This window comes from Oncorhynchus mykiss, chromosome 14 (assembly GCF_013265735.2).
Source record: "Oncorhynchus mykiss isolate Arlee chromosome 14, USDA_OmykA_1.1, whole genome shotgun sequence".
Lineage (NCBI taxonomy): Eukaryota > Metazoa > Chordata > Actinopteri > Salmoniformes > Salmonidae > Oncorhynchus > Oncorhynchus mykiss.
Window position 1 is genome coordinate 39,587,726 of NC_048578.1, and position 25,985 is coordinate 39,613,710.

Sequence of the window (25,985 nt, forward strand, 5' to 3'; positions counted from 1 at the left end):
ACTGGATGCAGTCTATCACAGGGCCATCCGTTTTGTCACCAAAAGCCCCATACACTACCCACCACTGTGACCTGTATGCTCTCGTCGGCTGGCCCTCGCTTCATACTCGTCGCCAAACCCACTGGCTCCAGGTCATCTATAAGTCTTTGCCTGGTAAAACCCCGCCTCATCTCAGCTCACTGGTCACCATAGCAACACCCACCCGTAGCACTGCTCCAGCAGGTATATTTCACTGGTCATCCCCAAAGCCAACACTTCCTTTGGCCGCCTTTCCTTCCAGTTCATAACCCATCCAACTACCTCATCCCCATACTGTTATAATAATGTTTTGCTCCTTTGCAGCCCAGTATCTCTACTTGCACATTCATCTTCTGCACATCTATCACTAAAGTGTTTAATTGCTAAATTGTAATTACTTCGCCACTACGGCCTCTCCTGTGAAGACAGTAGCTTCTTGAAAACGGGGCACATTTTCTTCAAGAATCAATGGGTACAAATCATTAATTTATAAGCCTTGAGACAATGTGTTTATTAATGTTTATGTGTGTATAACAGTTTACTTCCGTCCCTCTCCTCGCCCCGACCCGGGCTCGAACCAGGGACCCTCTGCACACACAACAGTCACCCTCGAAGAATCGTCACCCATCGCGCCACAAACGCTGCGGCCCTTGCAGAGCAAGGGGAGCAACTACTTCAAGGTCTCAGAGCGAGTGACGTCACCGATTGAAACGCTATTAGCGCGCACCGCTAACTAAGCTAGCCGTTTCACATCGGTTACATGTGCCATTCAGAGGATGAATGGGCAAGACAAAATATTTAAGTGCCTTTGAACGAGGTATGGTAGTAGATATCATGGTAGTAGATATTAGTGTTGATAACTATAGTTATCAACACTAACTGTAGTTATCAACACTAACTCTAGTTATCAACACTAACTCTAGTTATCAACACTAACTCTAGTTATCATCACTAATATCAACACTAACTCTAGTTATCAACACTAACTCTCGTTATCATCAGTAATATCAACACTAACTCTAGTTATCAACACTAACTCTAGTTATCATCACTAACTCTAGTTATCAACACTAACTCTAGTTATAATCAGTAATATCAACACTAACTCTAGTTATCAACACTAACTCTAGTTATCAACACTAACTCTAGTTATCAACACTAACTAGTTATTATCAGTAATATCAACACTAACTCTAGTTATCAACACTAACTCTAGTTATCAACACTAACTCTAGTTATCATCACTAACTCTAGTTATCATCACTAACTCTAGTTATCAACACTAACTATAGTTATCATCACTAACTCTAGTTATCAACACTAACTCTAGTTATGAACACTAACTAGTTATTATCAGTAATAGCAACACTAACTCTAGTTATCAACACTAACTCTAGTTATCAACACTAACTCTAGTTATCATCACTAACTCTAGTTATCATCACTAATTCTAGTTATCAACACTAACTATAGTTATCATCACTAACTCTAGTTATCAACACTAACTCTAGATATTATCGCTAAATCTAGTTATCAACACTAACTCTAGTTATCAACACTAACTCTAGTTATCAACACTAACTCTAGTAATTAACACTAACTCTAGTTATCAACACTAATATCAACACTAACTCAAGTTATCATCAGTAATATCAACACTAACTCTAGTTATCAACACTGACTCTAGTTATCATCAATAACTCTAGTTATCAACACTAACTATAGTTATCATCAGTAATATCATCACTAACTCTAGTTATCATCACTAACTCTAGTTATCATCAGTAATATCATCGCTAACTCTAGTTATCAACACTAACTCTAGTTATCACCACTAACTCTAGTTATCATCAGTAATATCATCGCTAATTCTAGTTATCAACACAAACTCTAGTTTTCACCACTAACTCTAGATATCATCAGTAATATCAACACCAACTCTTGTTATCATCACTAACTCTAGTTATCATCAATAACTCTAGTTATCATCACTAATATCAACACCAACTCTAGTTATCATCACTAACTCTAGTTATCATCAGTAATATCAACACTAACTCTAGTTATCATCACTAACTCTAGTTATCATCACTAACTCTAGTTATCATCACTAACTCTAGTTATCAACACTAACTCTAGTTATTATCGCTAAATCCAGTTATCAACACTAACTCTAGTTATCAACACTAACTCTAGTTATCACCAGTAATATCAACACTACCTCTAGTTATCAACACTAACTCTAGTTATCATCACTAACTCTAGTTATCAACACTAACTCTAGTTATCACCACTAACTCTAGTTATCACCACTAACTCTAGTTATCATCACTAACTCTAGTTATCAACACTAACTCTAGTTATTATCGCTAAATCCAGTTATCAACACTAACTCTAGTTATCAACACTAACTCTAGTTATCATCACTAACTCTAGTTATCACCAGTAATATCAACACTACCTCTAGTTATCATCACAAACTCTAGTTATCATCGCTAATATCAACACTAACTCTAGTTATCATCACTAACTCTAGTCATCATCACTAACTCTAGTTATCATCACTAATATCAACAATAACTCTAGTTATCATCACTAACTCTTGTTATCACCAGTAATATCAACACTACCTCTAGTTATCACCACTAACTCTAGTTATCATCACTGACTCTAGTTATCATCAGTAATATCATCACTAACTCTAGTTATCAACACTAACTCTAGTTATCATCACTAACTCTAGTTATCAACACTAACTCTAGTTATCAACACTAAGTCTAGTTATCATCACTAACTCTAGTTATCATCACTAACTCTAGTTATCATCAGTAATATCAACACTAACTCTAGTTATCATCACTAACTCTAGTTATCATCACTGACTCTAGTTATCATCAGTAATATCATCGCTAACTCTAGTTATCATCACTAACTCTAGTTATCATCACTAACTCTAGTTATCATCAGTAATATCAACACTAACTCTAGTTATCATCGCTAACTCTAGTTATCATCGCTAACTCTAGTTATCAACACTAAATCCAGGGAGTCAATTCAACCCAAACTATTTTAACACTCTGATTTCAACTCCCCTTGATTTTTACTGTGTAGTGCGCTATGTAGGGAGTAGGGCATTATTTGGGATTCATATTAAGAGTCCCTGCTTTGATCTGGTGAACTTTTGTGATCCCTTTTCATGTCCGTCTGCCTGCAGGACGACTGTGTGCGTGTGTGTGTGTGTGTGTGTGTGTGTGTGTGTGTGTGTGTGTGTGTGTGTGTGGCCTCTCGACGAAGCTCATCTCTGCTAATCCTCAACAACATGGAGTCATTAATAAACATTACTATACATGACTTGAGTTTAATTAACGACCCCGATGCCAGACATGGCTGTTCTGCAGTATAACATGACACACACACACACACACACACACACACACACACACACACACACACACACACACACACACACACACACACACACAGGGAGAGACATCAACTGGCAACATAAAACATCTTGGATATTGTTGTAGGGTGGTGCACGTTCTGAGTTTTTACGCAGTGTTCATTTCTACTCCTTATTTCTACTCATTCAACCTTTTTTTGGTTACATCACAGCGTTTCCTGTCTTATATACATATGCATTGTTGATGACCTCTAATAAAACAGGAAATGTGTGTGTCTCTATGTGTGTGTGTGTGTGTGTCTCTGTGTGTGCGGTTGGGTGTGTGTGTGTGTGTGTGTGTGCGGTTGGGTGTGCGGTTGGGTGTGTGTGTGCGTGTGTGTGTGTGTGTGTGTGTGTGTGTGTGTGTGTGTGTGTGTGTGTGTGTGCGTGCGTGCGGTTGGGTGTGTGTGTGTGTGTGTGCAGGAACTAACATGGTTAATACTCACTCTGTAGACACTGTTGGCTGGTACAGTTGAGTGACTGGAGGTCGATGCCCTGGCAGTCTTTTCCCCCGGTGCCAGGCGAGGGCTGGGTACACTCTCTACTGCGCCACATGGAACAGTCCACTCCGCACTCAGACCAATTAGACCAATCACTCCAACCTCCATCTACTGAACACAGGGACAGGCACAGGGTCAGAGAGAGAGAGATACCACACACACACACACACACACACACACACGCACACGCACACGCACACACACACACACAGACCAGAGTCAGAGAGACACAGACCAGAGTCAGAGAGACACAGACCAGAGTCAGAGAGAGAGAGATACCACACACACAGACCAGAGTCAGAGACACAGACCAGAGTCAGAGAGACACAGACCAGAGTCAGAGAGAGAGAGATACCACACACACAGACCAGAGTCAGAGACACAGACCAGAGTCAGAGAGAGAGAGACCAGAGTCAGAGACACAGACCAGAGTCAGAGAGAGAGAGATACCACACACACAGACCAAAGTCAGAGAGAGAGAGATACCACACACACACAGACCAGAGTCAGAGAGAGAGAGACACAACACAGACCAGAGTCAGAGAGAGAGAGACACCACACAGACCAGAGTCAGAGAGAGAGAGAGACACCACACATAGACCAGAGTCAGAGAGAGAGAGATACCACACAGGCCAGAGTCAGAGAGAGAGAGATACCACACACAGGAAAATAACCAGGAAAATAACCTCTCATTCAATGTCAGCAAAACAAATTAGATGATTGTCGACTTCAGGAAACAGCAAAGGGAGCACTCCCCCCTATCCACATCGACGGGACAGCAGTGGAGAATGTGGAAAGTTTTAAGTTCCTCTGTGTTCATATCACTGACAAACTGAAATGGTCCACCCACACAGACAAAACTGAACACAGACAGCGTGGTGAAGAAGGAGCAACAGCGCCTCTTCAACCTCAGGAGGCTGAAAAAAATGTGGCTTGTCACCTAAAACCCTCACTAACATTTACAGGTGCACAATTGAGAGCACCCTGTCGGGCTGTATCACCGCCTGGTACGGCAACTGCACCGCCCACAGCCACAGACCTCTCCAGATGGTAATCAGGTCTGCCCAACGCATCACCGGGGGCAAACTACCTGCCGTTCAGGACACTTACAACACCCGATGTCACAGGAAGGCCATAAAGATCATCAAGGACAATAACCACTGCCTGTTCAACCCGCTCCCATCCAGAAGCCGAGGTCAGTACAGGTGCATCAAAGCTGGGACAGAGAGATTGAAAAACAGCTTCTCAAGGCCATCAGATTGTTAAACAGCCACCACTAGCACCGAGAGGTGGCTGCCTACCTACAGACTTGGTATCATTGGCTACTTTAATAAATGGAACACTAGTCACTTTAATGCCACTTTAAGAATGTTGACATATCTCGTGTTACTCTCATATGTATATACTGTATACTGTGTCCTTCACTATCTATTCTTTACTATCTATTTAATCTATCCGCTCTGTCACTGCTCATCCATATATTTTATACTTATATATTCTTCTTATACTTATATATGTTATATTGGAGGTGGCTTATGGTAGAGAAATTAACATTACATTTTCCGGCACCAGCTCTGGTGGACATTCCTGCCGTCAGCATGCCAATTCCACGCTCCCTCAAAACTTGAGACATCTGTGGGCGTTGTGTTGTGTGACAAAATTGCAAATTTTTAGATTGGACTGTTATTGTCCCCAGCACAAGGTGCACCTGTGCAATGATCATGGTGTTTAATCAGCTTCTTGATATGCCACACTTGTCAGGTGGATAAGGATAAATGCTCACGAACAGGGATGTAAACAACTGTGCATTTGAGAGAAATAAGATTTGGATGCTTCACTGTGGGGATGAAGTTCTCGGGGTGATGGGAAGTGTTATGTTTGCGCCAGACATTTTCCTTGATGGCCAAAAAGCTCAATTTTAGTCTCATCTGACCAGAGTACCTTCTCCCACATGACTTCTGGCGAACGAACCAAACATGTTTGCTTATTTTCTTTAAGCAATTGCTTTTCTCTGTCCACTCTTCCATAAAGCCCAGCTCTGTGGAGTGTACGGCTTAAAGTGGTCCTATGGACAGATACCCCAATCTCCGCTGTGGAGCTTTGCAGCTCCTTCAGGTTTATCTTTGGTCTCTTTGTTGCCTCTCTGGTAAATGCCCTCCTTGCCTGGTCCGTGAGTTTTGGTGGGCGGCCCTCTCTTGGCGGGTTTGTTGTGGTGCCATATTCTTTCCATTTTTGAATAATGTATTTAATGGTGCTCCATGGGATGTTCAAAGCTTCTGATATTTTTTTATAACCCAACCCTGATCTGTACTTCTCCACAACTTTGTCCCTGACCTGTTTGGAGAGCTCCTTGGTGTTCATGGTGCCACTTGCTTGATGGTGCCCCTTGCTTAGTTGTGTTGCAGACTCTGGGGCCTTTCAGAACAGGTATAGATATACTGAGATCACGTGACAGATCATGTGACACTTAGAATGCACACAGGTGGACTTTATTTAACTAATTATGTGACTTCTGAAGGTAATTGGTTGCACCAGATCTTATTTAGGGACTTCATAGAATTTTCCGGTTAGATATTTTTGAAACAAATTATTTTTTAAAATTTCACTTCACCAATTTGGACTATTTTGTGTATGTCCATTACATGAAATCCAAATAAAAATCTATTTAAATGACAGGTTGTAATGTAACAAAGTAGGAAAAACGCCAAGGGGATGAATACTTTTGCAAGGCGCTGTAATACCTGAGCAGTACAACAGTTGGTATAAGATGATACTCTCTTTGTTTTCATTCAAGAGGATAATGATGTGAGCTAGGTGAGCAGCAGCGCTTCATAGAGGAGATGGATGCTAGCACGCTGGGCTAAGGTCACTAGCAGGTGAGCTAGGTGAGCAGCAGAGCTTCATAGAGGAGATGTATGCTAGCACACCGGGCTAAGGTCACTAGCAGGTGAGCTAGGTGAGCAGCAGAGCTTCATAGAGGAGATGGATGCTAGCACGCTGGGCTAAGGTCACTAGCAGGTGAGCTAGGTGAGCAGCAGAGCTTTAAAAATCCTAGAATGTGATTTTCTGGATTTTTTTTTCTCATTTTGTCTGTCATAGTTGAAGTGTACCTATGATGAAAATTACAGGCCTCTCTCATCTTTTTAAGTTGGAAAACTTGCGCAATTGGTGGCTGACTAAATACTTTTTTGCCCCACTGTAGCCCTGCTATTGAGAGAGGCCGCCGAAGGCAGACCTGGCTCAAGAGAAGACAGGCTATGTGAACACTGCCTACAAAATGAGGTGGAAACTGAGCTGCACTTCCAAACCTCCTGCCAAATATATGACCATATTAGAGACACCATATTTCCCTTAGATTACGCAGACCCACAAATTATTCGAAAACAAATCCAATTTTAATAAACTCCCATATCTACTGGGTGAAAAACCACAGTGTGACATCACAGCAGCAAGATGTGTGACCTGTTGCCCCAAGAAAAGGGCAACCAGTGAAGAACAAACACCATTGTAAATACAACCCATATTTCTGTTTATTAATTTTCCCTTTTGTACTTCGTTGCAACACTGTATATAGACGTAACATGACAATTGAAATGTCTCGATCTCTTTGGAACTTCTGTAAGTGTAAAAACATTTTTTTGATTGTTTATTACACTTTTGTTTATTATCTATTTCAAATACTTAGGCAATGTTAACATATTGAATTGAATTGAATCAGTAACAGGAGGAGGGCAGGAACGCAAACATCAACATGACGGGTAGAACAGAATGAAAGGAAGGAATGGAACACAAACATCAACATGACAGGTAGAACAGAATGAAAGGAAGGAATGGAACACAAACATCAACATGACAGGTAGAACAGAATGGAAGGAAGGAATGGAACACAAACATCAACATGACAGGTAGAACAGAATGGAAGGAAGGAATGGAACACAAACATCAACATGACAGGTAGAACAGAATGGAAGGAAGGAATGGAACACAAACATCAACATGACAGGTAGAACAGAATGGAAGGAAGGAATGGAACACAAACATCAACATGACAGGTAGAACAGAATGGAAGGAAGGAATGGAACACAAACATCAACATGACAGGTAGAACAGAATGGAAGGAAGGACTGGAACACAAACATCAACATGACAGGTAGAACAGAATGGAAGGAAGGAATGGAACACAAACATCAACATGACAGGTAGAACAGAATGGAAGGAAGGAATGGAACGCAAACATCAACATGACAGGTAGAACAGAATGAAAGGAAGGAATGGAACACAAACATCAACATGACAGGTAGAACAGAATGAAAGGAAGGAATGGAACACAAACATCAACATGACAGGTAGAACAGAATGGAAGGAAGGAATGGAACACAAACATCAACATGACAGGTAGAACAGAATGGAAGGAAGGAATGGAACACAAACATCAACATGACAGGTAGAACAGAATGGAAGGAAGGAATGGAACACAAACATCAACATGACAGGTAGAACAGAATGGAAGGAAGGAATGGAACACAAACATCAACATGACAGGTAGAACAGAATGGAAGGAAGGAATGGAACACAAACATCAACATGACAGGTAGAACAGAATGGAAGGAAGGACTGGAACACAAACATCAACATGACAGGTAGAACAGAATGAAAGGAAGGAATGGAACACAAACATCAACATGACAGGTAGAACAGAATGAAAGGAAGGAATGGAACACAAACATCAACATGACAGGTAGAACAGAATGAAAGGAAGGAATGGAACACAAACATCAACATGACAGGTAGAACAGAATGAAAGGAAGGAATGGAACACAAACATCAACATGACAGGTAGAACAGAATGAAAGGAAGGAATGGAACAAAAAACATCAACATGACAGGTAGAACAGAATGAAAGGAAGGAATGGAACACAAACATCAACATGACAGGTAGAACAGAATGAAAGGAAGGAATGGAACACAAACATCAACATGACAGGTAGAACAGAATGAAAGGAAGGAATGGAACACAAACATCAACATGACAGGTAGAACAGAATGAAAGGAAGGAATGGAACAAAAAACATCAACATGACAGGTAGAACAGAATGAAAGGAAGGAATGGAACACAAACATCAACATGACAGGTAGAACAGAATGAAAGGAAGGAATGGAACACAAACATCAACATGACAGGTAGAACAAAATGAAAGGAAGGAATGGAACAAAAAACATCAACATGACAGGTAGAACAGAATGAAAGGAAGGAATGGAACACAAACATCAACATGACAGGTAGAACAGAATGAAAGGAAGGAATGGAACAAAAAACATCAACATGACAGGTAGAACAGAATGAAAGGAAGGAATGGAACACAAACATCAACATGACAGGTAGAACAGAATGAAAGGAAGGAATGGAACACAAACATCAACATGACAGGTAGAACAGAATGAAAGGAAGGAATGGAACACAAACATCAACATGACAGGTAGAACAGAATGAAAGGAAGGAATGGAACACAAACATCAACATGACAGGTAGAACAGAATGAAAGGAAGGAATGGAAGGCGAGGTGGTATGAATACTGAATGTCTGAGTGGAGATGTGACTACCACAGGACAGGGAGAAGACAGCTTTGTTGCCTATCAATGTTTCTTTGAAATCAAGAAAACAAAACAAAAAAAAAAAACTAGCCACTCGCAAACCACTCACTCTGCAACAACTGCTAATTATTCTGTAGACTAAGTGAGAAAACATAAATCACAATGACCTCTGTTCCAATTCCACTGATGTAAACACTTTTTTTTCTTTAAAACAACACAGTTGATTTTTTCACCCAGCACAGTAGGTTGTAGAGTAGGGAAGGGTAGAGGAGGCAGGTCTGTAATACATTAACCCAGTAGGGAAGGGTAGAGGAGGCAGGTCTGTAATACATTAACCGAGTAGGGAAGGGGAGAGGAGGCAGGTCTGTAATACATTAACCCAGTAGGGAAGGGTAGAGGAGGCAGGTCTGTAATACATTAACCCAGTAGGGAAGGGGAGAGGAGGCAGGTCTGTAATACATTAACCCAGTAGGGAAGGGTAGAGGAGGCAGGTCTGTAATACATTAACCCAGTAGGAAAGGGTAGAGGAGGCAGGTCTGTAATACATTAACCCAGTAGGGAAGGGTAGAGGAGGCAGGTCTGTAATACATTAACCCAGTAGGGAAGGGTAGAGGAGGCAGGTCTGTAATACATTAACCCAGTAGGGAAGGGTAGAGGAGGCAGGTCTGTAATACATTAACCCAGTAGGGAAGGGTAGAGGAGGCAGGTCTGTAATACATTAACCCAGTAGGGAAGGGGAGAGGAGGCAGGTCTGTAATACATTAACCCAGTAGGGAAGGGTAGAGGAGGCAGGTCTGTAATACATTAACCCAGTAGGGAAGGGTAGAGGAGGCAGGTCTGTAAAACATTAACCCAGTAGGGAAGGGTAGAGGAGGCAGGTCTGTAATACATTAACCCAGTAGGGAAGGGTAGAGGAGGCAGGTCTGTAATACATTAACCCAGTAGGGAAGGGTAGAGGAGGCAGGTCTGTAATACATTAACCCAGTAGGGAAGGGTAGAGGAGGCAGGTCTGTAATACATTAACCCAGTAGGGAAGAGTAGAGGAGGCAGGTCTGTAATACATTAACCCAGTAGGGAAGGGTAGAGGAGGCAGGTCTGTAATACATTAACCCAGTAGGGAAGGGTAGAGGAGGCAGGTCTGTAATACATTAACCCAGTAAGGAAGGGTAGAGGAGGCAGGTCTGTTATACATTAACCCAGTAGGGGAGGGGAGAGGAGGCAGGTCTGTAATACATTAACCCAGTAGGGAAGGGGAGAGGAGGCAGGTCTGTAATATATTAACCCAGTAGGGAAGGGTAGAGGAGGCAGGTCTGTAATACATTAACCCAGTAGGGAAGGGTAGAGGAGGCAGGTCTGTAATACATTAACCCAGTAGGGAAGGGTAGAGGAGGCAGGTCTGTAATACATTAACCCAGTAGGGAAGGGTAGAGGAGGCAGGTCTGTAATACATTAACCCAGTAGGGAAGGGTAGAGGAGGCAGGTCTGTAATACATTAACCCAGTAGGGAAGGGTAGAGGAGGCAGGTCTGTAATACATTAACCCAGTAGGGAAGGGTAGAGGAGGCAGGTCTGTAATACATTAACCCAGTAGGGAAGGGTAGAGGAGGCAGGTCTGTAATACATTAACCCAGTAAGGAAGGGTAGAGGAGGCAGGTCTGTAATACATTAACCCAGTAAGGAAGGGTAGAGGAGGCAGGTCTGTAATACATTAACCCAGTAGGGAAGGGTAGAGGAGGCAGGTCTGTAATACATTAACCCAGTAGGGAAGGGTAGAGGAGGCAGGTCTGTAATACATTAACCCAGTAAGGAAGGGTAGAGGAGGCAGGTCTGTAATACATTAACCCAGTAAGGAAGGGTAGAGGAGGCAGGTCTGTAATACATTAACCCAGTAGGGAAGGGTAGAAGAGGCAGGTCTGTAATACATTAACCCAGAAGGGAAGGGTAGAGGAGGCAGGTCTGTAATACATTAACCCAGTAGGGAAGGGTAGAGGAGGCAGGTCTGTAATACATTAACCCAGTAGGGAAGGGTAGAGGAGGCAGGTCTGTAATACATTAACCCAGTAGGGAAGGGTAGAGGAGGCAGGTCTGTAATACATTAACCCAGTAAGGAAGGGTAGAGGAGGCAGGTCTGTAATACATTAACCTAGTAGGGAAGGGTAGAGGAGGCAGGTCTGTAATACATTAACCCAGTAAGGAAGGGTAGAGGAGGCAGGTCTGTAATACATTAACCCAGTAGGGAAGGGTAGAGGAGGCAGGTCTGTAATACATTAACCCAGTAGGGAAGGGTAGAGGAGGCAGGTCTGTAATACATTAACCCAGTAGGGAAGGGTAGAGGAGGCAGGTCTGTAATACATTAACCCAGTAGGGAAGGGTAGAGGAGGCAGGTCTGTAATACATTAACCCAGTAGGGAAGGGTAGAGGAGGCAGGTCTGTAATACATTAACCCAGTAGGGAAGGGGAGAGGAGGCAGGTCTGTAATACATTAACCCAGTAGGGAAGGGGAGAGGAGGCAGGTCTGTAATACATTGACCCAGTAGGGAAGGGTAGAGGAGGCAGGTCTGTAATACATGAACCCAGTAGGGAAGGGGAGAGGAGGCAGGTCTGTAATACATTAACCCAGTAGGGAAGGGTAGAGGAGGCAGGTCTGTAATACATTAACCCAGTAGGGAAGGGTAGAGGAGGCAGGTCTGTAATACATTAACCCAGTAAGGAAGGGTAGAGGAGGCAGGTCTGTAATACATTAACCCAGTAGGGAAGGGTAGAGGAGGCAGGTCTGTAATACATTAACCCAGTAGGGAAGGGTAGAGGAGGCAGGTCTGTAATACATTAACCCAGTAGGGAAGGGGAGAGGAGGCAGGTCTGTAATACATTAACCCAGTAGGGAAGGGTAGAGGAGGCAGGTCTGTAATACATTAACCCAGTAGGGAAGGGGAGAGGAGGCAGGTCTGTAATACATTAACCCAGTAGGGAAGGGTAGAGGAGGCAGGTCTGTAATACATTAACCCAGTAGGGAAGGGTAGAGGAGGCAGGTCTGTAATACATTAACCCAGTAGGGAAGGGTAGAGGAGGCAGGTCTGTAATACATTAACCCAGTAGGGAAGGGTAGAGGAGGCAGGTCTGTAATACATTAACCCAGTAAGGAAGGGTAGAGGAGGCAGGTCTGTAATACATTAACCCAGTAGGGAAGGGGAGAGGAGGCAGGTCTGTAATACATTAACCCAGTAGGGAAGGGTAGAGGAGGCAGGTCTGTAATACATTAACCGAGTAGGGAAGGGGAGAGGAGGCAGGTCTGTAATACATTAACCCAGTAGGGAAGGGTAGAGGAGGCAGGTCTGTAATACATTAACCCAGTAGGGAAGGGTAGAGGAGGCAGGTCTGTAATACATTAACCCAGTAGGGAAGGGTAGAGGAGGCAGGTCTGTAATACATTAACCCAGGAGGGGTAGAGGACGCAGGTCTGTAATACATTAACCCAGTAGGGAAGGGTAGAGGAGGCAGGTCTGTAATACATTAACCCAGTAGGGAAGGGTAGAGGAGGCAGGTCTGTAATACATTAACCCAGTAGGGATGGGTAGAGGAGGCAGGTCTGTAATACATTAACCCAGTAGGGAAGGGTAGAGGAGGCAGGTCTGTAATACATTAACCCAGGAGGGGTAGAGGAGGCAGGTCTGTAATACATTAACCCAGTAGGGAAGGGGAGAGGAGGCAGGTCTGTAATACATTAACCCAGTAGGGGAGGGGAGAGGAGGCAGGTCTGTAATACATTAACCCAGTAGGGAAGGGTAGAGGAGGCAGGTCTGTAATACATTAACCCAGTAGGGAAGGGTAGAGGAGGCAGGTCTGTAATACATTAACCCAGGAGGGGTAGAGGAGGCAGGTCTGTAATACATTAACCCAGTAGGGAAGGGGAGAGGAGGCAGGTCTGTAATACATTAACCCAGTAGGGGAGGGGAGAGGAGACAGGTCTGTAATACATTAACCCAGTAGGGAAGGGTAGAGGAGGCAGGTCTGTAATACATTAACCCAGTAGGGAAGGGTAGAGGAGGCAGGTCTGTAATACATTAACCCAGTAGGGAAGGGTAGAGGAGGCAGGTCTGTAATACATTAACCCAGTAGGGAAGGGTAGAGGAGGCAGGTCTGTAATACATTAACCCAGGAGGGGTAGAGGAGGCAGGTCTGTAATACATTAACCCAGTAGGGAAGGGTAGAGGAGGCAGGTCTGTAATACATTAACCCAGTAGGGATGGGTAGAGGAGGCAGGTCTGTAATACATTAACCCAGTAGGGAAGGGTAGAGGAGGCAGGTCTGTAATACATTAACCCAGGAGGGGTAGAGGAGGCAGGTCTGTAATACATTAACCCAGTAGGGAAGGGGAGAGGAGGCAGGTCTGTAATACATTAACCCAGTAGGGGAGGGGAGAGGAGGCAGGTCTGTAATACATTAACCCAGTAGGGAAGGGTAGAGGAGGCAGGTCTGTAATACATTAACCCAGTAGGGAAGGGTAGAGGAGGCAGGTCTGTAATACATTAACCCAGGAGGGGTAGAGGAGGCAGGTCTGTAATACATTAACCCAGTAGGGAAGGGGAGAGGAGGCAGGTCTGTAATACATTAACCCAGTAGGGGAGGGGAGAGGAGACAGGTCTGTAATACATTAACCCAGTAGGGAAGGGTAGAGGAGGCAGGTCTGTAATACATTAACCCAGTAGGGAAGGGTAGAGGAGGCAGGTCTGTAATACATTAACCCAGTAGGGAAGGGTAGAGGAGGCAGGTCTGTAATACATTAACCCAGTAGGGAAGGGTAGAGGAGGCAGGTCTGTAATACATTAACCCAGGAGGGGTAGAGGAGGCAGGTCTGTAATACATTAACCCAGTAGGGAAGGGTAGAGGAGGCAGGTCTGTAATACATTAACCCAGTAGGGATGGGTAGAGGAGGCAGGTCTGTAATACATTAACCCAGTAGGGAAGGGTAGAGGAGGCAGGTCTGTAATACATTAACCCAGTAGGGAAGGGGAGAGTAGGCAGGTCTGTAATACATTAACCGAGTAGGGAAGGGGAGAGGAGGCAGGTCTGTAATTCATTAACCCAGTAGGGGAGGGGAGAGGAGGCAGGTCTGTAATACATTAACCCAGGAGGGGTAGAGGAGGCAGGTCTGTAATACATTAACCCAGTAGGGAAGGGGAGAGGAGGCAGGTCTGTAATACATTAACCCAGTAGGGGAGGGGAGAGGAGGCAGGTCTGTAATACATTAACCCAGTAGGGAAGGGTAGAGGAGGCAGGTCTGTAATACATTAACCCAGTAGGGAAGGGTAGAGGAGGCAGGTCTGTAATACATTAACCCAGGAGGGGTAGAGGAGGCAGGTCTGTAATACATTAACCCAGTAGGGAAGGGGAGAGGAGGCAGGTCTGTAATACATTAACCCAGTAGGGGAGGGGAGAGGAGGCAGGTCTGTAATACATTAACCCAGTAGGGAAGGGTAGAGGAGGCAGGTCTGTAATACATTAACCCAGTAGGGAAGGGGAGAGGAGGCAGGTCTGTAATACATTAACCCAGTAGGGAAGGGTAGAGGAGGCAGGTCTGTAATACATTAACCCAGTAGGGAAGGGTAGAGGAGGCAGGTCTGTAATACATTAACCCAGGAGGGGTAGAGGACGCAGGTCTGTAATACATTAACCCAGTAGGGAAGGGTAGAGGAGGCAGGTCTGTAATACATTAACCCAGTAGGGAAGGGTAGAGGAGGCAGGTCTGTAATACATTAACCCAGTAGGGAAGGGTAGAGGAGGCAGGTCTGTAATACATTAACCCAGTAGGGAAGGGGAGAGTAGGCAGGTCTGTAATACATTAACCGAGTAGGGAAGGGGAGAGGAGGCAGGTCTGTAATTCATTAACCCAGTAGGGGAGGGGAGAGGAGGCAGGTCTGTAATACATTAACCCAGTAGGGAAGGGTAGAGGAGGCAGGTCTGTAATACATTAACCCAGTAGGGAAGGGTAGAGGAGGCAGGTCTGTAATACATTAACCCAGTAGGGGAGGGGAGAGGAGGCAGGTCTGTAATACATTAACCCAGTTCGGGAGGGGAGACGTGGCAGATCTGTAATACATTAACACAGTTCGGGAGGGGAGAGGTGGCAGATCTGTAATACATTAACACAGTAGGGGAGGGGAGAGGAGGCAGGTTTGTAATACATTAGCAGTATATCTGCTATAGTCATCCACTTGACTGGGTAACTGGGTATCTCTGCTATAGTCATCCACTTGACTGGGTATCTCTGCTATATTCATCCACTGGACTGGGTATCTCTGCTATAGTCATCCACTTAAATGGGTATCTCTGCTATAGTCATCCACTTGACTGGGTATCTCTGCTATATTCATCCACTGGACTGGGTAACTGGGTATCTCTGCTATAGTCATCCACTTGACTGGGTATCTCTGCTATATTCATCCACTGGACTGGGTATCTCTGCTATAGTCATCCACTGGACTGGGTATCTCTGCTATAGTCATCCACTTGACTGGGTAACTCTGCTATATTCATCCACTGGACTGGGTATCTCTGCTATAGTCATCCACTTGACTGGGTATCTCTGCTATATTCATCCACTGGACTGGGTATCTCTGCTATAGTCATCCACTGGACTGGGTATCTCTGCTATAGTCATCCACTGGACTGGGTATCTCTGCTATAGTCATCCACTGGACTGGGTAACTGGGTATCTCTGCTATATTCATCTACTTGACTGGGTATCTCTGCTATAGTCATCCACTTGACTGGGTATCTCTGCTATAGTCATCCACTGGACTGGGTATCTCTGCTATATTCATCCACTGGACTGGGTATCTCTGCTATAGTCATCCACTTGACTGGGTATCTCTGCTATAGTCATCCACTTGACTGGGTATCTCTGCTATAGTCATCCACTTGACTGGGTATCTCTGCTATAGTCATCCACTTCACTGGGTAACTGGGTATCTCTGCTATATTCATCCACTTGACTGGGTATCTCTGCTATAGTAATCCACTTGACTGGGTATCTCTACTATATTCATCCACTTGACTGGGTATCTCTGCTATAGTCATCCACTTGACTGGGTAACTGGGTATCTCTGCTATAGTCATCCACTGGACTGGGTATCTCTGCTATATTCATCCACTGGACTGGGTATCTCTGCTATATTCATCCACTGGACTGGGTATCTCTGCTATAGTCATCCACTGGACTGGGTATCTCTGCTATATTCATCCACTGGACTGGGTATCTCTGCTATAGTCATCCACTTGACTGGGTATCTCTGCTATATTCATCCACTGGACTGGGTATCTCTGCTATAGTCATCCACTGGACTGGGTATCTCTGCTATAGTCATCCACTGGACTGGGTATCTCTGCTATAGTCATCCACTGGACTGGGTAACTGGGTATCTCTGCTATATTCATCTACTTGACTGGGTATCTCTGCTATAGTCATCCACTTGACTGGGTATCTCTGCTATAGTCATCCACTGGACTGGGTATCTCTGCTATATTCATCCACTGGACTGGGTATCTCTGCTATAGTCATCCACTTCACTGGGTAACTGGGTATCTCTGCTATATTCATCCACTTGACTGGGTATCTCTGCTATAGTAATCCACTTGACTGGGTATCTCTACTATATTCATCCACTTGACTGGGTATCTCTGCTATAGTCATCCACTTGACTGGGTAACTGGGTATCTCTGCTATAGTCATCTACTTGACTGGGTTTCTCTGCTATATTCATCCACTTGACTGGGTATCTCTGCTATAGTCATCCACTGGACTGGGTATCTCTGCTATAGTCATCCACTTAAATGGGTATCTCTGCTATATTCATCCACTGGACTGGGTATCTCTGCTATAGTCATCCACTGGACTGGGTATCTCTGCTATATTCATTCACTGGACTGGGTATCTCTGCTATAGTCATCCACTGGACTGGGTATCTCTGCTATAGTCATCCACTTGACTGGGTATCTCTGCTATATTCATCCACTGGACTGGGTATCTCTGCTATATTCATCCACTGGACTGGGTATCTCTGCTATAGTCATCCACTGGACTGGGTATCTCTGCTATATTCATCCACTGGACTGGGTATCTGGGTATCTCTGCTATAGTCATCCACTGGACTGGGTATCTGGGTATCTCTGCTATAGTCATCCACTTGACTGGGTAACTGGGTATATCTGCTATATTCATCCACTGGACTGGGTATCTCTGCTATAGTCATCCACTGGACTGGGTATCTCTGCTATAGTCATCCACTTGACTGGGTATCTCTGCTATATTCATCCACTGGACTGGGTATCTCTGCTATATTCATCCACTGGACTGGGTATCTCTGCTATAGTCATCCACTGGACTGGGTATCTCTGCTATATTCATCCACTGGACTGGGTATCTGGGTATCTCTGCTATAGTCATCCACTGGACTGGGTATCTGGGTATCTCTGCTATAGTCATCCACTTGACTGGGTAACTGGGTATATCTGCTATATTCATCCACTGGACTGGGTATCTCTGCTATAGTCATCCACTGGACTGGGTATCTCTGCTATATTCATCCACTTGACTGGGTAACTGGGTATCTCTGCTATAGTCATCCACTTGACTGGGTATCTCTGCTATATTCATCCACTGGACTGGGTATCTCTGCTATAGTCATCCACTGGACTGGGTAACTGGGTATCTCTGCTATATTCATCCACTGGACTGGGTATCTCTGCTATATTCATCCACTGGACTGGGTATCTCTGCTATAGTCATCCACTGGACTGGGTATCTCTGCTATAGTCATCCACTTGACTGGGTAACTGGGTATCTCTGCTATATTCATCCACTGGACTGGGTATCTCTGCTATAGTCATCCACTTGACTGGGTATCTCTGCTATATTCATCCACTGGACTGGGTATCTCTGCTATAGTCATCCACTGGACTTGGTAACTGGGTATCTCTGCTATATTCATCCACTGGACTGGGTATCTCTGCTATATTCATCCACTGGACTGGGTATCTCTGCTATAGTCATCCACTGGACTGGGTATCTCTGCTATAGTCATCCACTTGACTGGGTAACTGGGTATCTCTGCTATATTCATCCACTGGACTGGGTATCTCTGCTATAGTCATCCACTTGACTGGGTATCTCTGCTATATTCATCCACTGGACTGGGTATCTCTGCTATAGTCATCCACTGGACTGGGTAACTCTGCTATATTCATCCACTGGACTGGGTATCTCTGCTATAGTCATCCACTGGACTGGGTATCTCTGCTATATTCATCCACTGGACTGGGTATCTCTGCTATAGTTATCCACTGGACTGGGTAACTCTGCTATATTCATCCACTGGACTGGGTATATCTGCTATAGTCATCCACTGGACTGGGTATCTCTGCTATAGTCATCCACTGGACTGGGTATATCTGCTATTTTCATCCACTTGACTGGGTATCTCTGCTATATTCATCCACTGGACTGGGTATCTCTGCTATAGTCATCCACTGGACTGGGTATCTCTGCTATAGTCATCCACTGGACTGGGTATATCTGCTATATTCATCCACTGGACTGGGTATCTCTGCTATAGTCATCCACTGGACTGGGTAACTCTGCTATATTCATCCACTGGACTGGGTATATCTGCTATATTCATCCACTGGACTGGGTATCTCTGCTATAGTCATCCACTGGACTGGGTATCTCTGCTATAGTCATCCACTGGACTGGGTATATCTGCTATATTCATCCACTGGACTGGGTATCTCTGCTATAGTCATCCACTGGACTGGGTAACTCTGCTATATTCATCCACTGGACTGGGTATCTCTGCTATAGTCATCCACTGGACTGGGTATATCTGCTATATTCATCCACTTGACTGGGTATCTCTGCTATATTCATCCACTGGACTGGGTATCTCTGCTATAGTCATCCACTGGACTGGGTATCTCTGCTATAGTCATCCACTGGACTGGGTATATCTGCTATATTCATCCACTGGACTGGGTATATCTGCTATAGTCATCCACTTGACTGGGTATCTCTGCTATAGTCATCCACTTGACTGGGTAACTGGGTATCTCTGCTATAGTCATCCACTGGACTGGGTATCTCTGCTATATTCATCCACTGGACTGGGTATCTCTGCTATAGTCATCCACTGGACTGGGTAACTGGGTATCTCTGCTATAGTCATCCACTGGACTGGGTATCTCTGCTATAGTCATCCACTGGACTGGGTATCTCTGCTATAGTCATCTACTTGACTGGGTATCTCTGCTATATTCATCCACTTGACTGGGTATCTCTGCTATAGTCATCTACTGGACTGGGTATCTCTGCTATAGTCATCCATTTGATTGGGTGACAAGACATTTACTAACTTCCTAAAAAGTTGCATGACTCAGACTGTTGTTTAGAATTGATGTTCAAAATTACTCTTCACACAAACCAGTCACTACAACCTTGAATGAAAGCACTCTCTATCGCTGGAACGTGTCATTCATTCATTATATTACATAACAGCTGAAGAACACCAAAAGGCACAACAACAGAAAAAAACTAATAATTAACAAAGAATTCTGCCTCTGGATTAATGAGTGGCTTCTTGAATCGGGATTGCGGCTCCAACGAGTAGCAATTAGAAAGCGGCAAGATAAAATACATTAATGACAATCACAAGCTTTCAGTTTAGAGAAAAACAACAACCCATAGACAAACCTTGACCCCTAGCTACTGTATTCAAATGTCAGACGTGTTATATCCTCAATCTAAATGATTCACACTGATAAAGGGTGGCATCACTGAATCTGCATTACACAGCTCCAAATGTCATGGATTCACTCTGGCCTCCTGTCTGATCGTCTCCCAGTCTACTCATGTAGTCAGTAGTACACAGCTCCAAATGTCATCGATTCATTCCGGCCTCCTGTCTGATCGTCTCCCAGTCTACTCATGTAGTCAGTAGTACACTGAATCAGACAAGGTCATAGATTCATTCTGGCCTCCTGTCTAATCGTCTCCCAGTCTACTCATGTAGTCAGTAGTACACTGAATCAGACAAGGTCATGGATTCATTCCGGCCTCCTGTCTAATCGTCTCCCAGTCTACTCATGTAGTCAGTAGTACACTGAACCAGACAAGGTCATGGATTCATTCTGGCCTCCTGTCTAATCGTCTCCCAGTCTACTCGTGTAGTCAGTAGTACACTGAACCAGACAAGGTCATAGATTCATTCTGGCCTCCTGTCTAATCGTCTCCCAGTCTACTCATGTAGTCAGTAGTACACAGCTCCAAATGTCATCGATTCATTCCGGCCTCCTGTCTAATCGTCTCCCAGTCTACTCATGTAGTCAGTAGTACACAGCTCCAAATGTCATCGATTCATTCCGGCCTCCTGTCTAATCGTCTCCCAGTCTACTCATGTAGTCAGTAGTACACAGCTCCAAATGTCATCGATTCATTCCGGCCTCCTGTCTGATCGTCTCCCAGTCTACTCATGTAGTCAGTAGTACACTGAACCAGACAAGGTCATAGATTCATTCTGGCCTCCTGTCTAATCGTCTCCCAGTCTACTCATGTAGTCAGTAGTACACTGAATCAGACAAGGTCATGGATTCATTCCGGCCTCCTGTCTAATCGTCTCCCAGTCTACTCATGTAGTCAGTAGTACACTGAACCAGACAAGGTCATGGATTCATTCTGGCCTCCTGTCTAATCGTCTCCCAGTCTACTCGTGTAGTCAGTAGTACACTGAACCAGACAAGGTCATAGATTCATTCTGGCCTCCTGTCTAATCGTCTCCCAGTCTACTCATGTAGTCAGTAGTACACAGCTCCAAATGTCATCGATTCATTCCGGCCTCCTGTCTAATCGTCTCCCAGTCTACTCATGTAGTCAGTAGTACACAGCTCCAAATGTCATCGATTCATTCCGGCCTCCTGTCTAATCGTCTCCCAGTCTACTCATGTAGTCAGTAGTACACAGCTCCAAATGTCATCGATTCATTCTGGCCTCCTGTCTGATCGTCTCCCAGTCTACTCATGTAGTCAGTAGTACACTGAACCAGACAAGGTCATAGATTCATTCTGGCCTCCTGTCTAATCGTCTCCCAGTCTACTCATGTAGTCAGTAGTACACAGCTCCAAATGTCATCGATTCATTCCGGCCTCCTGTCTAATCGTCTCCCAGTCTACTCATGTAGTCAGTAGTACACAGCTCCAAATGTCATCAATTCATTCCGGCCTCCTGTCTAATCGTCTCCCAGTCTACTCATGTAGTCAGCAGTACACTGAACCAGACAAGGTCATGAATCATGGTACTAATGGCAGTGAATGTATCCCAAATTACACACTATTCTCTACACACTCTTATAAACAAAAAGCAGGTTTGTAGTTCTTTCCAGCAGTCCAAAGAATAAAATCACCCTCTGTTGGCCTCATGGCTGGAATGTTATTTCTATTTTTCATAAAGAGCACCTGTCCTCATACGGACAAAGCAGAACCATCAGAGATGTGATAGATGTCAAGCCCCGGTCTCTCCCTGATCTACAGACCGGACATTCAGTGGGTTCTGGCCTCTCCCCTCAGTCTCCCACTGCACTATAAATAGCACCCTATTCCCTATACACTGTAGTGCACTATAAATAGCACCCTATTCCTTATGTACTGTAGTGCACTATAAATGACACCCTATTCCTTATGTACTGTAGTGCACTATAAATGACACCCTATTCCATATATACTGTAGTGCACTATAAATGACACCCTATTCCCTATATACTGTAGTGCACTATAAATGCCACCCTATTCCCTATATACTGTAGTGCACTATAAATGACACCCTATTCCTGATAAAGCTCTGGTCAAAACAAAAGTAGTGCTACTATATAGGGGGTAGGGTGCCATTTGGGACACAAACTCAGTCCCCTCTGTCTCACTACACTGCCAACACAGGCCACAATGCAATTTGTGTTACAGTGCCCTTAGGGTTGGAATTACATGGAGACTCTTGGGGGGCTGGGGAGGTCCAGACAAGTCTAGTCTGAATTCTCGTGTAATCTCCTTAAAGCCTTCGGAGGTGCTCTGTCTGCTTTGTTATAGGAGCACCTTGCATCCCCGGGTACTTCTGAGATCGAACCCATGAATGCACTGTTTTAATCAGAACAAATCCACCTCTTGTTGCTGTCAGATTCCACATCCTCCTGCTGCTTTTTGTCTCCGACTGTTTCCCGTGTTTTTTTTTTTGTCCCCTCTAGGAGCATTAGTTATATTCTGAAGAGGCCGTATTACTTTCACTCCAGACTGACGCTGCCGTGGGTGACGTCTGACTACCTGTGTCCTGGGAGTGATGATGCAATGAGATGTTCTAATGAGATCTCTGATTGGTTGCAGTAGATATGACTCAGGTACTAGGGAGCAGGAACAGTAGACGCTGGAGTCTGACGGAGGTGGAGGGTTTAGCTCCCTGCTGTTGACCGAGCATAGGATATTTGTGGAATATTTTCTGGCGGTCAGCACGGCTGACTAATGCCTCTCTCTCTCTCTCGCTCTTTCTCTCTCTCTCTCTCTCTCTCTCTCTCTCTCTCTCTCTCTGTCTCTCTGTCTCTGTCTCTCTCTCTCTCTCTGTCTACCTCTCTCTGTCTCTGTCTCTGTCTCTGTCTCACTCGCTCCCTCTCTCTCTCTGTCTGTCTCTCTGTCTCTGTCTCTCTGTCTCTGTCTCTCTCTCTCTCTCGCTCTTTCTCTCTCTCTCTCTCTCTCTCTCGCTCTTTCTCTCTCTCTCTCTCTCTCTCGCTCTCTCTCTCTCTGTCTCTGTCTCTGTCTCACTCTCTCCCTCTCTCTCTCTGTCTCTGTCTCTCTGTCTCTGTCTCTCTCTCTCTCTCTGTCTACCTCTCTCTGTCTCTGTCTCTGTCTCACTCTCTCCCTCTCTCTCTCTGTCTCTGTCTCTCTGTCTCTGTCTCTCTCTCTCTCTCTCTGTCTACCTCTCTCTGTCTACCTCTCTCTGTCTCTCTGTCCCCACAGAAATACATAAGGAGCATTATAGCCATCCCTCTCTCTCTCTCTCTCTGGCTCTGTCTCTCACTCTCTCTGTCTCTCTCTCTCTCTCTGTGTCTATCTCTCTCTCTCTCTCTCTCTCTGTCCATACAGAAATACACAAGGAGCATTATAGCCATCCCTCTCTCTGTCTCTGTCTCTGTCTCTGTCTATCCCTCTCTCTCTCTCTCTGTCCCCACAGAAATACACAAGGAGCATTATAGCTATCCCCCCCTCTCTCTCTGTTTCTCTCTCTCTCTCTCTCTCTCTGTCTTTCTCTGTCTCTCTCTCTGGCTCTCTCTATCCCTCTCTCTCATCCTCCATCTCTCTTTATCCCTCTCGTTCTCTCTCCTCCTCTCTCTCAATTCAATTCAATTCAATTCAATGGCTTTATTGGCATGGGAAACATGTGTTAACATTGCCAAAGCAAGTGAGGTAGATAATATATAAAGTGAAATAAACAATAACAATTAACAGTAAACATTACACATACAGAAGTTTCAAAACAATAAAGACATTACAAATGTCATATTATATATATTTACAGTGTTTTAACAATGTACAAATGGTAAAGGACACAAGATAAAATAAATAAGCATAAATATGGGTTGTATTTACAATGGTGTGTGTTCTTCACTGGTTGCCCTTTTCTCGTGGCTACAGGTCACAAATCTTGCTGCTGTGATGGCACACTGTGGTATTTCACCCAGTAGATATGGGAGTTTATCAAAATTGGATTTGTTTTCGAATTCTTTGTGGATCTGTGTAATCTGAAGGAAATATGTCTCTCTAATATGGTCATGCATTGGACAGGAGGTTAGGAAGTGCAGCTCAGTTTCCACCTCATTTTGTGGGCAGTGAGCACATAGCCTGTCTTCTCTTGAGAGCCATGTCTGCCTACGGCGGCCTTTCTCAATAGCAAGGCTATGCTCACTGAGTCTGTACATAGTAAAAGCTTTCCTTAAGTTTGGGTCAGTCATAGTGGTCAGGTATTCTGCCGCTGTGTACTCTCTGTTTAGGGCAAAATAGCATTCTAGTTTGCTCTGTTTTTTTGTTAATTCTTTCCAATGTGTCAAGTAATTATATTTTTGTTTTCTCATGATTTGGTTGGGTCTAATTGTGCTGCTGTCCTGGGGCTCTGTGGGGTGTGTTTGTGTTTGTGAACAGAGCCCCAGGACCAGCTTGCTTAGGGGACTCTTCTCCAGGTTCATCTCTCTGTAGGTGATGGCTTTGTTATGGAAGGTTTGGGAATCGCTTCCTTTTAGGTGGTTGTAGAATTTAACGGCTCTTTTCTGGATTTTGATCATTAGTGGGTATCGGCCTAATTCTGCTCTGCATGCATTATTTGGTGTTCTACGTTGTACACAGAGGATATTTTTGCAGAATTCTGCGTGCAGTCTCAATTTGGTGTTTCTTTCCATTTCTCTCTTTCTTTCTCCCTCCATCCCTCTGTCTGTTCTTCCCTTCCTCTCCTGCTAACTGCCAGGGATCGAAATGACATGTTCTGCTCAGCATCATGCAGTATGTGTGTCTTTCTGTCTGCCTCCACGTAACTCTGCCTCAACGCCACTCTGCCTTCACACCACTCTGCCTCCACACCACTCTGCCTCTGCCTCCACACCACTCTGCCACTGCCTCCACACCATTCTGTCTCCACACCACTCTGCCTCTGCCTCCACACCATTCTGCCTCTGCCTCCACGCCGCTCTGCCTCCACACCACTCTGCCTCCACACCACTCTGACTCTGCCTCCACGCCGCTCTGCCTCCACACCCCTCTGCCTTCACACCACTCTGCCTCCACATCCCTCTGCCTCCACACCCATCTGCCTCCACACCACTCTGCCTCCACACCCCTCTGCCTCCACACCATTCTGCCTCCACACCACTCGGCCTCCACACCCCTCTACCTCCACATCGCTCTGCCTCCACACCGCTCTGCCTCCACATCGCTCTGCCTCCACACCACTCTGCCTCCACATCGCTCTGCCTCCACATAAGTCTGCCTCCACACCACTCTGTCTCAACGCCGCTCTGCCTTCACATCACTCTGCCTCCACATCATTCTGCCTCCACACCACTCTGCCTCCACATCGCTCTGCCTCCACATAACTCTGCCTCAACGTCACTCTGCCTCCACACCCCTCCGCCTCAATGTCACTCTGCCTCCACACCGCTCTGCCTCTGCCTCCACGCCGCTCTGCCTCCACACCCCTCTGCCTCCACACCACTCTGCCTCCACATCCCTTTGCCTCCACACCACTCTGCCTCTGCCTCCACACCATTCTGCCTCCACACCACTCTGCCTCTGCCTCCACGCCGCTCTGCCTCCACGCCGCTCTGCCTCCACACCCCTCTGCCTCCACACCACTCTGCCTCC

At 45.0% G+C, this 25,985-nt stretch overlaps 1 protein-coding gene across 1 annotated transcript in view; it reads right to left on the reverse strand.

Annotated features, from left to right (window-relative positions):
* Positions 1-25,985, reverse strand: part of LOC110513519 (netrin receptor UNC5A-like) — a 598,088-nt gene that overhangs the window by 124,394 nt on the left and 447,709 nt on the right. Inside the window, exon 6 of the mRNA XM_036943545.1 lies at positions 3,907-4,071. Within this exon, the coding sequence (XP_036799440.1) occupies positions 3,907-4,071 (165 nt within the window). The remainder of the gene's footprint in view (positions 1-3,906; positions 4,072-25,985) is intronic.